This window comes from Triturus cristatus, chromosome 5_1 (assembly GCF_964204655.1).
Source record: "Triturus cristatus chromosome 5_1, aTriCri1.1, whole genome shotgun sequence".
Lineage (NCBI taxonomy): Eukaryota > Metazoa > Chordata > Amphibia > Caudata > Salamandridae > Triturus > Triturus cristatus.
Window position 1 is genome coordinate 919,076,555 of NC_140587.1, and position 15,959 is coordinate 919,092,513.

Here is a 15,959-nt window from a genome sequence, read left to right on the forward strand (position 1 = left end):
AAGAAAGAACAGATCAGAACATGTAGAGTTGCGGTCATCAGGTGTCTTGGATGGTTCTCAACTCCACTCTCCTGCAGTGCTATAACATTTTGGAAAGTAGCAGCAAAAGAATTGGACAAAATTTCTTCATGACAAGCAAACATTTAACTTTTTGATGGACTTTCTACTGTGATCATGGCTCCCTTTTCCAATGATTTCTTCCAGATCAATGTTTCAAAACGATACCTAAAAAAAAAAAAAAAAAAAATAATAATAATAATAACAACTTTTTACATAATTATATCTTTTATATACATATGTTTACATAATGTTTAGAACTAGAATTTTATGATGGTTTGCCATCCTTTTATGATTTTTAAAGAATTAATAAAAGTATTTTTGACTTGACTTGACATACATGGCCTTGCCTGAGCCAGAGTCCTGTGCTGTGGTGTCCCTGTCCATACACTTTTGTGGATGGGATGTGGGATTGAAACTGTAAGGGGCTGCCTCTGCCCACCGCTGTCCTTCCACAATGCTGTCTTTGGTGAGTTTGTCTTGCTTCATATTCTGCTATCTTTGGTGGGCTTGTCTGGTTTCATACACTGCTTTCTGATTCACATTCTGTGGTGACATGGCCCAGTGTGTATGTTGCACTGCCCACCTTGTTCTGCCACCCTTCTTTTCAGCCATCCATGGGCTTCTTTGAGATCCGTGAAGAAGATGGCTTTATTATCAAGTCCATTTTTCAGCTTGGGTGAGAATAGTAGAATGTCATGTAAGCCTGTATTTGCCGAGTCTCATCTTTACTTCTCGGAAAGAGTTACACTGCTGTTGGACCACCACAGTGAAGTCAGGAAATAGTCACACCTTACTGGTGTCTATATCAAAAGGGCCTCTGCTACAAGCTCTTTGCAACTAAGTGTAGATTTGGGAAACTGTAATTGAATAGTATGTCTACCACCTGTGTGGGAGGATCCACCAGTGCTCTGTGTACCCGATCTACAATAAAACATTGAAGAAAGACCCATTGGAGCAACCACAGTGCCTAACCTGTTTCAAGTAAGAGTTCCATGCTTTGCCCTTCAGTCTGCTCAGGCAAGCCCACAACCCACCATTCGGAGTCCTTCATATGGTATTCCAGACACCTAATTTGTTCATGTATGTTAGAGACATAGGCTCACGGTTCTTTGACATCTGGCAGAAGTGTATCCAACTGAAATTAAGTGCTGGTTGCTCTGTTTGATAGTTTCTGTTTGTCTGCAAGCAGGAGACTAAAATCTATTGCAACTGCATCAACGTTCTGTTACATGCAGACCTGGAATCTTGTGTGGCTGATAAGATCGAGTCAAGCTTGTCTGGGGAGAGTCCAAGGACCTTTTTAAGAGGCCACATGCAATGCTATGCCCTCTGCTGTAGTTGAGAGCTGTGTGGTCTGGTGTGTGCCTTTTAATTGCTTAGACTTCCCCCTCCCTGTCCTAATTGTGTATGTCAACAATATGTGGTGTCACGCTCTAAAAGGTCGGCTATGTCGGGCCTTCTCTGACTAAGGATAAGTGTCAACCAGCATGATGAGGCAGTACTTGCCTCATGTATCCAGGACACAGCTTAGCACACAGATAAATCAGTTTTTTTATTCCACACGGTTCCCTATATATAGACAGCTAATGCTTTGGCACCATTAGCTGATCTCCTCAAGGTGAAGGACTTGGACCCTCTTCATTTTTTGTTGCATTTGTGTCACTTCAAATGGATTGCTCCGTAGCTTTGCTTTGGCACCTCCTTCGTCTTCTAATATAGGCATAGGCTGCTCCTCGCTGGTTCTGTGTTAGGTGAAACCAGCACCCCGCCTTCCCAAGCGGGAGTGCTTGATTCTGGATAGCAGAAAGTTGTGGAAGTGCAGCCATATCCATGGCCCTCAGATAACCTACTATCAGCTCCAGTTCATAAGGTATTTGCTGCTTTCATATTGCATTTCTTGGCTCGACCACCACTCTCTCAGCAACGCTCTCCCCACTCCTCAGTCTTTGGTGTGTCAGGATGCTGCTCACCTCTGCAGGCAGTGGCACAAGCCAGAGCATTTACAAGGAAAGGAGCTTAACATTTAGTTGGGGGAATTGGTGAAAGAAGTTCAGCCGGCGTCATAGCCGCCCAGGAGCATATCTCACTCCATCTTTGTTCTGACACAATCCCTACCCATCTTGTTAACTTTACTTTAAAAACTCCCGTCTTCTAAAAACAGGAACTTCAGTTTATTTGCTTCTGGTAAAGAAGAAATCATCTCTGTCTCTCCATGAACAATGAAAGATTGGAATTTGAGAGATTTTCTGAAAGACAAGATACCAGAAGCCACCATTCAGCCATGCACTTGAGATTACTAAACGTGTTTTATGGTTGAAGCAAATTCAAAGACGGTTTCCCTGAATGTCCTGATCCATGCTTCTACCATGTGACTTTGACTTGATAGAAAATGTGTAACAGTGTCATTTGAGATGTTTTTTTTTTTGCCCTAATAATTTAATTCTGCTGAGAGAACTTACTTTAAAAAATGGATGCTATCATCCCCACAGTTTGTGTAATCATTCCTCCAGCTAGCTGTAGGCTCTATGTTTAAGGTAGAGGAAAGAACAGGACTTAAATGTTAATTACTTACAGTAACATCTTCTTCCCCCTTTAGGTTTAGGATATGTCCGTTTGTGTTAAGTAGGATGTGTCTCATCTAATTTAACATCCTTGTCCGGTTCCCCATATTTACTGCAATCAAAATCACCATAATCCTCTCTGCCTTTTCTTCTTACAAAGTTAGGTTAGGAATTTAGAACCTAGTTAGCCCCATGACACAAGGCAAAAGTTAACTTTTGTTTTATACCTTTAAAGGCACAAGGTAAGTAGGGGCAGCTCCTTCATTATGGCAGAGGAGCGTCGCTCCACTGATGGAAGCAGCAGATCCGAACGTAAAATAAAATGATAATTGAGCAATTTTAAAAAACTGCTTTATTATTATTTTATTTTACCAGTATGAGCGGAGCAGTCGGCTGAGCCTTTGGGGCGGGGCCTCAGCAGCAGGAGTGATGGGTACAGGGTACTGCTGTCAGTGTGCATGTCTGTTTGACCGGCCACCTCCGATGGCCAAACCGACATGTGCACTGACAACTCCCCAACCCGAGCTGCATTGCCGAGTCTACAGAACAGTAGGCGTAGGCTTCCAGTCCCCGTTGGAGCAGAAAACAAGCCTGCCCATGACAATCCCAGCACTTCTTGAGAAGCGCTGGGATTGGCTGTAGGGGACTCTGGGAGCCTGTGCTCCTGGAGACTACAGCTCCTGGAGCAGAAGAGCACCGAGGCAAGGAGCAGAGGATAACAGAGGCGGAGGACAGCAGCAGGAGGCAAGTGAACTCTAAAACTTGTTTTCATTGTTTTCCCCCCACGCTGCCCCAGTGCTGCCCCCCACTCCGTATAGGCAGCAGCTACCACTGAAGGAAAGCACATGTGGAGGCAAGTGCCCACCATTCCCGGTGGTGTTACGTCCATGTTGAGGCACCACAAAAAAAACATTGACCAGTGAACACTGAACACATTGCAAAGGGAGCTTATGTCATCTGCAGTAATGGCTTCCGATGCCATTGAGGTAGTGCATCGCATTAAGGCTTCAGTTGGCTAACATCAACAAAAAGGACTTGCAAAGCCAGTAGGTCTACTGTGGCAGACAAAACATCCAACATACATCACTTAATCAGCAAAATATTAAAAACTATTTCATTAACACAAACACAAACAATCTACACTATTTATCCATACAACTACTGTATAAGATAGAAAACAAAAATAGAACCTCTCGCAAAGGCGAGACCTATTGGCTTTGCCAATGCTTGTTGTAAAATGATACAAAATACAAACGCTTACTAAATTAAAGGAAAGTGAGGCGCAGGTACATTTCTAGGAACAGCTACAACTACAATGAATGGTTCATCTATGAATGGGACTCAACACTCATAATTGAGGATTTAAGTTTTTGTTGTTCGTTTCATGGTAGTATTAATTAATCAAAGGACTTGATTACAAGTGCCCTGGATTTTTACAGTATGTGCAGGAATAACAATTGCTGGTTGTTCAAAGTTATAAAGTAGCAAACCTGGATTGCTTTGGAGTCCAACCTTCTGTCTCTGCCCAAGTACCTGTTATGTTGCACAGAAGAGAAACCAGGCAGTCTCACTTTTAATATTGTTAGGTGGTCATGTGTGATGGTTTTAGTCTTTCATTTATCATTAAACTGAGGACTTACAAAGCCATGCAATGTAGATTGTGATTTTCAAGTTTTGGTTGTATTTTTGTATCGAGCTGAACTGTTGTCATGTCATCTTATATTTTGGTATTTATCAAGAATTTCAGTCGCTGTCCATGAAAAATGCTCTATTTCTGACAATTTTCTTTAATAAAATGACACTTTTGATGGCGAAGCAGTATAATGAACCTTTTTCAAACTAATGCTTGTTTACTGAAATCTGTAAAGTATTTTATTCTGGACTTCCTCTTGCAGAACTGAAAGGTAAAGCCACAGATGAAGGGATTTGCCCGTTTTGCTTCGAGAGCCTTGTTCCTGGTAACCACACCGTGCGCCTCAAACCCAAGATGAAAATCACCACTCACATCCAGAAGTTACTTAAACAGGAAGCAAAGAGCTGCAGACTCAATCTGAAGCAAGTCAAACTTTTGAGAAAATACAAACTCTCAAGAAGCATGCTGGTGAGACGTGATTTTAGTTTTAAAATGAACAGTTACTAAGAGATCAGGCAGAAACAATACCACAATACCCTAACAAGTAGATACAGTTAGCACCTTTTAGCAATTTACATCAAGAAAAGGTGAGACAGGAAGGAGTATTCTATATTGACATTATAGATCAATTTCAGAGGGTTCTCATATATAACCTCATTACTGCCCTAATGTTTGTCTACTCCTGTGTCCAGCTTCCCAAAATGTTTTATTAGGTTGTGCAGTTCCATTGTGCCACATTCATGGAAGATTGTTTAAAAAAATATATTCTAATAGCGTTACTTGTTACCTTCCGTTAATTCTAAAGCAGACAAACACATTTTGGACCAATTAAAGGGTTGTTTAGAGTCCGAGAATGGCAAAATTAAAATATGCAAGTATTTTTTAATGACGTTCTTTAGGAGTTGTTGTTTATAAATGCACAATGTAGTACAATCTATTGGTGGAAGACGCACGTCTCTCGTCATGACTGATTTTTCTGGAGAGCTTGTGTAAGGTACATTTTTATACATTTTTTATTTTGACCATTTCTGACTTCCTTGCGCAAGCAGCTTAGTGTGGAAGGCTGCCACATATTTCCTTGGTGCTCTCTGTTGTTGAAATACCAAGCCGTTTTAGGTTTTCATTGGGTTTGGGGGCACACACAGATGCTAAACTTGCGTGGGGCAGGCAGCCACTTGCAAAAATAATCTATTTTACACATCTGTACGCCCTAAACCATCTATCAGTGGGTGGCAGACTTCACTTGCCAGACTGGCAAGCAGAAAGTGCAGAAAAACATTTTGGAATTTTCACAATTTTACATAAGCTGACAGTTCCCTTCAGCGTGACTCTTGTATGTTTTGGTCTCCGTCATGTGGTGATGCCCGACATGCAAAAGTGCATGCAATGTATTTTTCTATAGCTCTTCATACTTCATTTTTTTTTTTTTAAATACTGTAATTAACTAGTATTTTTTAAACTTTTCAGTCGAACAGTGCTCTACTTATCGACCTTCTAGGGTGGAAAGGTTTAGTTGTGTAAGGCAGAATTGAGTTAAAGGCCTGCAGGTCACTCTAGATGTTAGCAGCAAGCATTTAGCTCTTAGAGTAAAATTTCCCATAAAATAACTTTAAGCCCAGATATTATGCAGTTCCGTGAGATCAGTTGTTTTGTTCTCTAGAGAGAGTGGTTCAGATTGTCCTCCCTGTCTCCTATTTTTACCAGATCATGTGAGCTTTCCTCATTTGTGTAACACTCCAGCATTTAATAGCAAGAACCACCTCCCTTTTAGCCACTTCCGTCTTTCTTGAGTAACATTCAGGTTCCCAGATATGTGGTCTGCAATATCTACCAGTATACAATTGATGCTGGGCTGTTGCTCCCTTCTTTGTCTAGGGTTCAACCCTTGGGCATCTAAGTGGTCTAACCGTCTAATGTCTTTGTCAGTAGAGGACATTATGCAGCCTGGATGCTATGATATATATTTCCCAAAAATGCAACTGAATGAGTATTTCAATCCATTTCATCTGGTAAATTTTAAAAATAATTTGTCTTTGTGGCTTTCGGACCAGTTCTGCGAGCAAACATTTTATCTAGCATTGCCTCTGGTGCCTGGAGCCACAGGGTAAAAGTAATACTGGAGGCATTAACCAAATACTGATTCCAAGGTGTTGGCAATGCCAGGAAGATACAGCTTACTTTTCAGTAGGACGTAAAGTAGAACGTTAAGATACAGGTAGTACAAGAAAGGACTTCAATAAATATAATGTCCAGGCACTGCTGTGACAGATAAAACATACAAGAATGCAGTGCAAATGTCTTTCATTAGGGACACAGTGGGTTAATAGGTGCAGTGTATCTTACCTGTTAAATTTCGAACCCTAGTGTATTGGTATTTAAAGAGTGTGATTACTACCACCTGTTCGCCAAGGCACTCCCAATGGACGATCTTCCTATAATTACATGCTTCGGAGTAATGGCAGTGTGTCAGAAAAGAGTCTTACTTAGTTGGCGAGTAAGTGGTTTACTGTCTTCGGTTAACACACACCAGCTCTTTGTCAGTTGCATGAGTTTGAGGGCCTTGTCAGAGATCTAGCAGTAGGCATCATGCACGGAGGTCTTAGGTAGCAGCACAAAGTCATGGTACGTTCCACACTCTGTGGCCACGATGCTCCTCACTCTAGCACACCAGCAGCCATTATTTGCTTCTTTGAGCTAGCAGGTAGGTTCCTAGCACTCACAGCGGCCAACTACTTTCTTGCCTCTAGTTCATAGAGATACAAGCTTTAGCTTCAGTCTTTTAAGTCTGATCTCGTCTTGTGAAGGGTAAAGGCTTGAAAGGGGGACAGCCAAGCTTGTTGTCACTAATGCAATCTTTTCCTGGCTGGCTTGATGTGGTTTCACTGGAATTTATGGTAGCCACATTTTTCTGGCTTGCAAGGTCAATTTATATTCTCGGGTAGATGACCCAACCACCCCCTCAGAATTGGTGCAGCACTTTAATCTCTTGAAAACAAAGAGCCCATAATGTTATGACTGTTCTGTTCCTATGGTAATGTGACACAGATTGTAATATGGGTATTGTAGATTCAGATGAATACAGTCTTTCAAAAACATGCTACTTGTGGCCTGGGGAGGGAGATGGATGAGCAGTGCAGGAACGTGCGAGGGAAAAAGATAAAAAGCCACATTGATACCTGCATGGTCTATCATGGCAAGCCATCTTCTAGAGATCCTCTTAAAATGTGGAACCCCAAGCCTGGGGTACCCACTACAAAACACACGGACCTACCTACCACACTCACCCCTACCGCACACACGCACAAACACCTCACACTGAAAGTTTTGAGGGGATTCAAGGTATAACAAACTACACTGATTTACTAAGGAGGGCCAGTAGGCAGTCTCCACAGCCTGAAGTGCAGGCAAAAAGACTGCATCCGATGATTATATGATCCTCTTATACCAAATACTAGTCATGTCTTTGTCTGGACATGGAGATGGTACTTGCCCATACTGAAAGGAGTACATTGAAAGGATCCTCACCTCCTCATTTGGTTTTCTTCTGTTTGGTTCTTGTTTTACTACTCTGATCAGGGATTTTTCTTTTTTCTTTTGTATCTGTGAGGGTTTCTGGAATCAAGGTTAATTTTATTATTTTGTTACATGATTGACTTTCTTTCATGGACAGTCTTTTTCTGTTTTTACCCCTTTACCCTCCCTTATTGTTCCTTGCCTCGTGTGGGAGGAGCCTTCTCTTTTCTCACAAATCTAGCATGGTGATATGATTAGACCTGGATGATTGGTGCTGTTTGCCTGACTAGTATTGTGCAGTATACATGATGTAGTATAATATTTGTGCAGTGCTAAAACCTAAAGGTATCCAAAGTGTTGGCAGAGTCCAACTCAGTAACATTATAGCTCTAAGCTGCGGCTGTCCATTATGTAAATAAGACCTGTCACTCTGAATGTCAATGTCAATTGCAGGTGACGCGACGCTGTTACCCAGAGGGTATATATTTTGGTGGATAGAGTAGTCATACCATTATCTACTACTGCCAGAGTCCTTTTTAAATTTTCCCTGTCAGTTTCGCGCAATCTCTCAGCAGCTTTCTGCTGTGAAATGTTTCATACTTCGTTGTATATTGCATACAGAAAGCGCTTTTGACGTGGTCTTAGAGGACCTAGTAAAATGGGTAAACAGCCATTATAACGAGGCAGTTACCACGCAGGTTGTTGCATCGCATGCGTAACAACGACTACCATTAGAACGCAAACCATTATATCGCATGTGCTTCTAAAACGCATGCGAAGTAATGGTTACCCACATTGTTGTGAGAAGACTGGGCTGTTCCTTTTCCTCACAACGACGTGCAATGCCCCTCTGTCGACTCTGGAACCAGGAGAGAGGAACCACGAGGAGAGAAAGGTAATGGGGATTGTGCTTGGGGTGGGGGTTACTTTTAAGGGATTAGGGTAGTGTCGAAATAGTCTAGTAATGTTTGTGTAGTGTAGGGTTGTGTTTTAGGATTTAGGGTAGTGTCGGGGGGGTCGTGCAGGGTAGAGTTAGAGTGTAGGGACCGGACTGGGGGTAGGGGGAGGGTGGTGCTGGGGGTAGTGTTTCAGGGTTTAGGGTAGTATTGTGGTGTTTGTGTAGTGTAGGGAAGTGTTTTTGGGTTTAGGGTAGTGTCGAGGGGGTCGTGCAGGGTAGTGTTAGAGTGTAGGGGCCGGACTGGGGGTCGTGCGTGGGGTGGTGTTTTAGGATTTAGGGTAGTGTTGTAGTGTTTGTGTAGTGTAGGGTAGTGTTTTAGGGTTTAGGGTAGTGTTGTGGTGTTTGCGTAGTGTAGGGTAGTGGTTTAGGATTTAGGGTAGTGTCGGGGGTCGTGCAGGGTAATGTTAGAGTGTGGGGACAGGACTGGGGGAAGGGGAGGGTCGTGCTGGGGGTAGCATGTTAGGGTAGTGTTGTGGTGTTTGTGTAGTGTAGGGTAGTGGTTTAGGATTTAGGGTAGTGTCGGGGGTCGTGCAGGGTAGTGTTTGAGTGTAGGAACGGACTGGGGGTAGGGGAGGGTCGTGCGGGGGTAGTATTTTAGGGTTTAGGGTAGTGTTGTGTTTGTGTAGTGTAGGGTAGTGTTTTAGGGTTTAGGGTAGTGTAGGGGAGTCGTGCAGGGTAGTGTTAGACTGTAGGGACCGGACTGGGGGTAGGGGGAGGGTCGTGCAGGGGGTAGAGATTTAGGGTTTAGGGTAGTGTTGTGGTGTTTGTGTAGTGTAGGGTAGTGTTTTAGGAATTAGTGTAGTTGGGGGGTTGTGCAGGGTAGTGTAGTGTTATTGTAGGGAGAGGACTGGGGGTCAGGGGAGGCTCGTGCAGTGGAACCACATTAGGGATTAGGGTAGGGTAGGTTGGAGTCACTTACCTTGCAAACGTTTACAATGACTATACCTTTACTACGCATGCTTTGGCGTTGAAATGGCATGCGTGGTGAAGGTATAGTCGTGGTCAAATTTTGCGTTGTAATGGTACTTGTTGTAATTGACATCGCGTAGTAATACCTGCTTTGTATTGGCATGCGTGGTATTTCTATGCGATGTAACGAGTGCTATTCATTAAAATGTCCTCAGAAATATGGGACGAGTGGTGTTCCACTTGAGACAATGTTGAGGTTTTTAGCCAGTCAAGGCATAACTTCCCAACACTGTACGTTGTTACAACCTCCAAGTGTTGTGTCTGCGCGTATCTTGGGTCGGGCATACAGATCTTAAACCTGGGGATCTCACCCAGAAAACAAGTCTGACTTCCGTTAGTAGCTAATGGCCACACTAACCATCCCCTTTGATTGGTGCCTGAAGAATTGTATGAGCCATTTTGAAGCATGATGTCAAATGTTTCCTCTGTGTAATTTGTGAATTATTGCAAGCTCGCACACCGCGCAAATGTGGGAATGTTTGGTGTATTTAAATCTTTTATCTTAGCCAAGCCAAGACAGGATTTTTGCTGCACGGTTTCCTTCAAGAAAATTATTTGCTGTGGTATAAGGCATGCTCTAAATAAATAAAGATCAAAAGGAGGGTGCTTCTGTTACTGAGAAAAAGAAAAAGGCGTTGTCTAACAGGTATTACTGGACCTATACCATGAGAAAAGTCAACAGGTCTGTTTCAAGTTGCCCTCACACATCTGCAAAGGGATGTCATGCTTCATCACCGGGCGTTTCTCCTCGTCCCAATTCCAGGGACGCGGATGCTAAAGGGTAGGTGCAGACGCAAGGTACGCACACCAAAACCCGGGGCATGCACAAACGTGGCACCACCGTGTTACCTGATGTGGTACAAACTGAGAAATTTTTAGGTTGGACCCTAAACCACATAGAAAGTAGTTGGCACTTTAGGGGCACCATTATTGTGTGTGAGCGTTCATTATATATGTTGATGTCCTGTTGAAACGCCACAGATCCTTCAGACCAATGTATAGGCATGAAACATGTTGACAAATCACTGAGTGAGAGATAAGTGAGGCCTCCGCCACATGACTATAGGGTATCTTCCCACATAGTCGTCACACACTGACTACCAGGGTTTCTTTTAGACCTTCAAGGTAGCATTAGCCTTTTATAGGTTTTATTTCTGAGAGGGTGGTCTACTTATTAAAGTATAGTTTGGGACCACCCCCATCAGTTTTAACCCACAAACCCATTACACTACTCCACCACACCAGTCACCTCAATTGCACGCATTATACAGCATCTCTAAAAAAAGATCTCCGCCAAAGTGACCCTTCAGGGGACCCGTAGGGCATTGCAGCACCAGCCAGACGAGAAGCGACGCCCGATGATGAAGCATGACATCCCTCTGGAGATGTGTGAGGGCAACATGAGACAGTCCTGTTGACTTTTCTCATGATATAGGTCCAATAATACCTGTTAAACACACCTTTTTCTTTTTTCTTAGGAACAGAACCCCCCACCCTTTTTGATTATTTGAGCCGTAGGAGCACACAGACTCTGGACCTCCTAAACCAGCTCCTAGTACCCCCCTCCCCTCTGCCCCTACAGAGGAGAAATTTATTGAAACATGCTCTAAAAAAAGCATTGGTTCCTAGAACCTGCCAATATTTACCTCCTCAAATGGATTTTAAATCAACATTGTCTTTCAAAAAGTGGAACACTTGTACAGACAGCTGAGAAATTAAGGATGCAGAATATATCAGCTTGGTGTTAGTGAGCATAGTTTTCTGAGCCCGTGAGGGTGTTCATTTATAAAAATAAGACCCTGGGACAGCTGTATTATGACCCGAGAAATATGCAAACTTCTGTGCAAAAGCTTTTGAGCTACCCTTCAGTGTTGTAGGGCAGTGTTCCCATTGTTATAATTAAATACTCCATGTGGAGAACCTGCGCTTTATGCAGGAAATGGTGACCATAATAGTGAACACATAACACTTCATCATAATTAGCCGTGTCCTCATACATCTCGTTATCATTGAAAACAGTTGGATGCTGCAGATCATCTAGTTTTCATGCGCTGTATCAATGTCCCAATCATCCAAATTCGAGCTATGGGTAATGAAATCATGCAGAGTTTTTTTTCAAATACATATGGAACTTTAATCAATTTAGTGGGACCAAATATATCTTAGGATACCTTATCCCGAACATTTCCATCAGGAACTGGAACAGCAGAATGTTCACCTGGGAAAGGTCTCTTCGCACTTTCTCTGATGAAGAATGGGGTTTTAAAACTAAGTGCACCAGTTCAACTGCAGAGCGTTCTGATAGATAGTGTTCATTCAGAAGCAAGAAAAAGACTGTCAGAAAACCAATCCAAAGGAAAAGTAACGAAATTGTAATCCAAATGTATACCCACGGAGGGATAAGGGGTGCCTCTTTCAGCCAATGTATAATTCACATAATCTACCTCTGACGGTAGTAGTGGGTCATATGATTTCGAAGAGAAGTCATTGAAGTCGATAAAGTAGCTGGAGGCTGTTCGATTTATTTTTGGCAGCTTGGCATTTTTGGAGAACTGGGAGTAGACTTGTGGTGGTACATTGCAGTAGACACCTTCTTTGTCAGTTTGTCGGATTGAAATCTGTGTTTCTGAGCATGATGTTTGCAAGGAGTTTGTTGATGTAACAGAAAGAAGTGATGCTTCAGTGTTAGCTGTCCCCAGGAGGGGAGAAGAGCCTTCATCATTGATCAGAGCTTCCATTGGGACTTCCTGTAGGGTAGTGAGAGGAGGTATGTAGCTGCCTAGGAGCCCTCTTGGCCTACTGTGTAGATCCAGCCACATACTGTTGGTTGACGAGATCTATTGACACAAACCTCTTTCTTTTTTTTTTTTACACCAGCAAGGGATGGTAGAAGTACAGTTCTCGTACCTTCAACGGCCAGGGCAGGTACAGGCGCTCTGTAAGATGCCCCAAATTCTTTCTTCTCCACTATCTTCTCCCAAACTAGTTCACCAATCTTGGAGATCCAACCAGGAGTTGCTGGTGCTTCCTTCAATGTCTCCTGATGAATGTCAATGGCTTCACCCACTACATCAAACGGTAACAAGCATTGGCATAGCCAATAGGTCTCGCCTTTGGGACCTTATAAGTGTTTAGCCATGCAACAGTTGCATAACTAAATACTTAAAAGGTCCCAAAAGCGAGACCTATTGGCTATGCAAAGCGGCCGCGAAAGTGAAAGTGATCGCGATCACGATCAAACATCAACGCGGCCGTGGGGCCGCGAATGTGAAAGTAATCGCGGTAAAGCGCGATGCGCGCGCCCGCGAACATGCACTGTAGCTCTAGGCTGGCCTGGTAGCACTTTTTGGAGCCCTGTCAATAAGTCTCGCCAGACCAGTGCATGCGCTGGGTCAGGCGAGACCTAAAAAGGGCTCTCTTATCTCCAGGCAAAGAGGGCGGATTTGGCTCTCCTCCAGGAGATCCACTTAGGCAGCCTGGAATCCGATAAACTGCGGCGGGATTGGGTGGGTAGGGTGATACACAGCAGCGTTACAGCGGCGTCACCCACTGAGGGTGGTACACCTCCTAAGTGCAGGGTAGGGATCCTCTTTAGGAAGACCCTTCCTGTCACAGCCGTGAAAACATGCTCGGATCAAGCTGGCAGATATGCGTTCGCCAAATTGCAATTTGGAGACAAGTCTCTCTGTGTAGTATCGGTGTCCGCCCCGATTGAGGTAAAACGCTCCTTCCTTCTCCAACTAAACCGCCTGCTCATGGAGATCGGGGCCTCGCAGTATGTCATTGGAGGGGACTGGAACCTCGCACAAGAGGCTTTCCTGGATAGGACAGGCCCGTGGACAGAAACAATGACCCGGTCAGACCCCTCCTAGGAGACGTGACCTCAGACCATAGCTTGGTGGGCCATTGGCGTCTGTGTCACCCGGATGACAAGGAGTACACCTTCCTCTCACCGGTCCATAGCACACAATCTAGGCTGGATTACTTCCTCGTCTCCCAAACAACGATGGCTCTCTTTGGAGAGTCCCGAATATTCGAAGCTGCGCTGTCTGTCTGATCACTCCCCAGTCCTCCTTTCCCTTGATGTGGGCCTAGCCTCTCCATGCCTCAAACTATGGCTCCTGAACATAAAGCGCTATCGCACCCCCCAGTGCAAGTCTCAATTGAAAACCCATGTCTCCATCTGCATGTCAGAAAACAGGGGCTTGGTGGACTCCAATAGAATTCTTTGGGCTGCCGCGAAGGCAATGATATAGGGGCAACTTATGAGAGATGTTGCCGAATCCAATCAGCAAGCGGATCTCTGTCGGACCGAATTGGAGGGGCAGATAGCCTCACTTGCCCACTTCTGCTCCTTCCACCTCACGCTGCCCAACCTCCAACGCCTGGAACAAGTGCGCATGGCCCTCAATAGCCTTCTCACCTCCATGGCTGAAGTTTCTCTTCAGCGCCTGAAAGTGCGACACTGCGAGCTGGGTGAGAAGGCGGGTCGCCTACTGGCAGCCCAACTGAGACAAAGGGAGGCCACCATGGCCATACATGCCATACGCTCAAAGAATGGAGACAGCCTGAACTGACCACAGTACATCGTCAACGAATTTGCCTTGTTCTACAAGACACTATACTTCCCATAGGAAACGGCAACTGCGGATTGCGTGGTTGCCTTCTTTGAAGGTGTGAACCTCCCTTGCGTATCAGACAAGGATAGGGAACTACTGATGGGGGAGATTAGCAAAGAAGAGATAGCTCTAGCCATTTCCAAACTGCCCTACCACAAGGCCCTGGGTGAAGGCTGCTTCCTTGTGGAATTCTATAGATATTCGGGCGAATAGGTAGTCGAATCCCTACACGCTGCATTCCAGGAGGCAGAACAGACTGCCTAATTGGGACCCCTCTCCAACACAGCGATGATCGCAGTCCTACCCAAACCCAAACCAGGGATGGACCAGTTATTATGTGGCAGCTTCAGGCCGATCTCCCTGTTGAATGGCAATATTAAAATACTTGCCAGTGTCTTTGGCCGTCGCGCCTTTGCAAAGTCATACCTTCCCTAATCCACCACATGCAGGTTGGCTTTATACCGGGCCACTCCTCTAGGAACCACCTCGGCACCCTGGTTCATACCCTCTGGGTGGCCAAGGATCTCGCGGACGACGCGGTTGCCCCCTCCCTAGACGCCGAGAATGGGGATACCTTTACACAGCCATGGAGCGCTTCGGATTGGAGGACAACTTTATTGCCAAAGTACGACTGCTGTGTGACTACCCAACCACCCAAGTTAACTATGGGGGTTTCATCTCAGATCCTTTCCCGATCCAAAGGGGTACTCGCCAGGGCTGCCCACTCTCCCCCTCCTAACCTCTTGCCACTGCCATTCGCCAATCACCTCTTAGTACAGGAATCCCCCTTGTGGGCGGTCTGTCCAAAATCTACCTATATGCTGACAATGTACTGCTCACCCTCACAGACTTGCAACACTCCCTGACGGCCCTACTGGAGGTCATCAACGGTTTCGTGGCTTTGTCTTGTTACAAAGTAAACTGGGATAAAAGCGAGGCCCTGCCACTCTCCTGCTGCACAACGAAAGCGTGGATCCACAGCTACCCTTTCCACTGGCAGCCCTTGCGCCTCAAATACCTGGGGATCCTGAACAATAAAGGGCTAGCCAGATGGCGTTGGACAACATGGACCCCCCTGATAGCCCAGATGAAACGCGACTTTGAGAAATGGTCCCTTCTGGGGTTTTCCATGTGGGGCAGGGTACAAGTGGTGCCTCTAACTGCCCTCTGCACCATTAACTCGCTGATTCGTTCCTTCGTGTGGAGCTCCTTGCGGCCACAGCTAGATCCGTCCAAGCTCATGGCATGTCACTCATGCTGAGGCTTGGGTCTGCCATCCGTAGAGCACTACGCTCTAGCCTTCCACCTATCACAACTTGCATAGTTGCTTCCCGGCATCCCAGATCCCCACAGTGGACCGTTAAGGTGAGATCGCTCCTATCTGGCGGTGAGGGACAAAGCCCCCTCTACGGGGGTTAAACCCCTCAGCCACGCCCCCACACCCTGTAATACAAGCTACTCAAAAGGCCTGTGCTATGTGCCCACTGCCTCTTCGGCGTGGACCCCCATTTGCATGCTAAGGCACCATTGTGGGACAATCGGGTTCTACATATATACAGGCGGCTTCTGCATTGAATCTCTTGGGTGGAAGCGGGCATTCACACCCTGGACCAAATTCTGCATAACGGGGATATAAAACCCTTTGA

General features: G+C 45.0%; 1 protein-coding gene across 2 annotated transcripts in view; it reads left to right on the forward strand.

The window, feature by feature from the left end:
• RMP24 (ribonuclease MRP subunit p24) overlaps nt 1-15,959 on the forward strand; it is a 195,053-nt gene that overhangs the window by 82,832 nt on the left and 96,262 nt on the right. For both annotated transcript variants that reach the window (XM_085605950.1, XM_085605951.1), the window contains one exon: nt 4,517-4,722. In XM_085605950.1, coding sequence (XP_085462076.1) covers nt 4,517-4,722 — 206 coding nt within the window. The remainder of the gene's footprint in view (nt 1-4,516; nt 4,723-15,959) is intronic.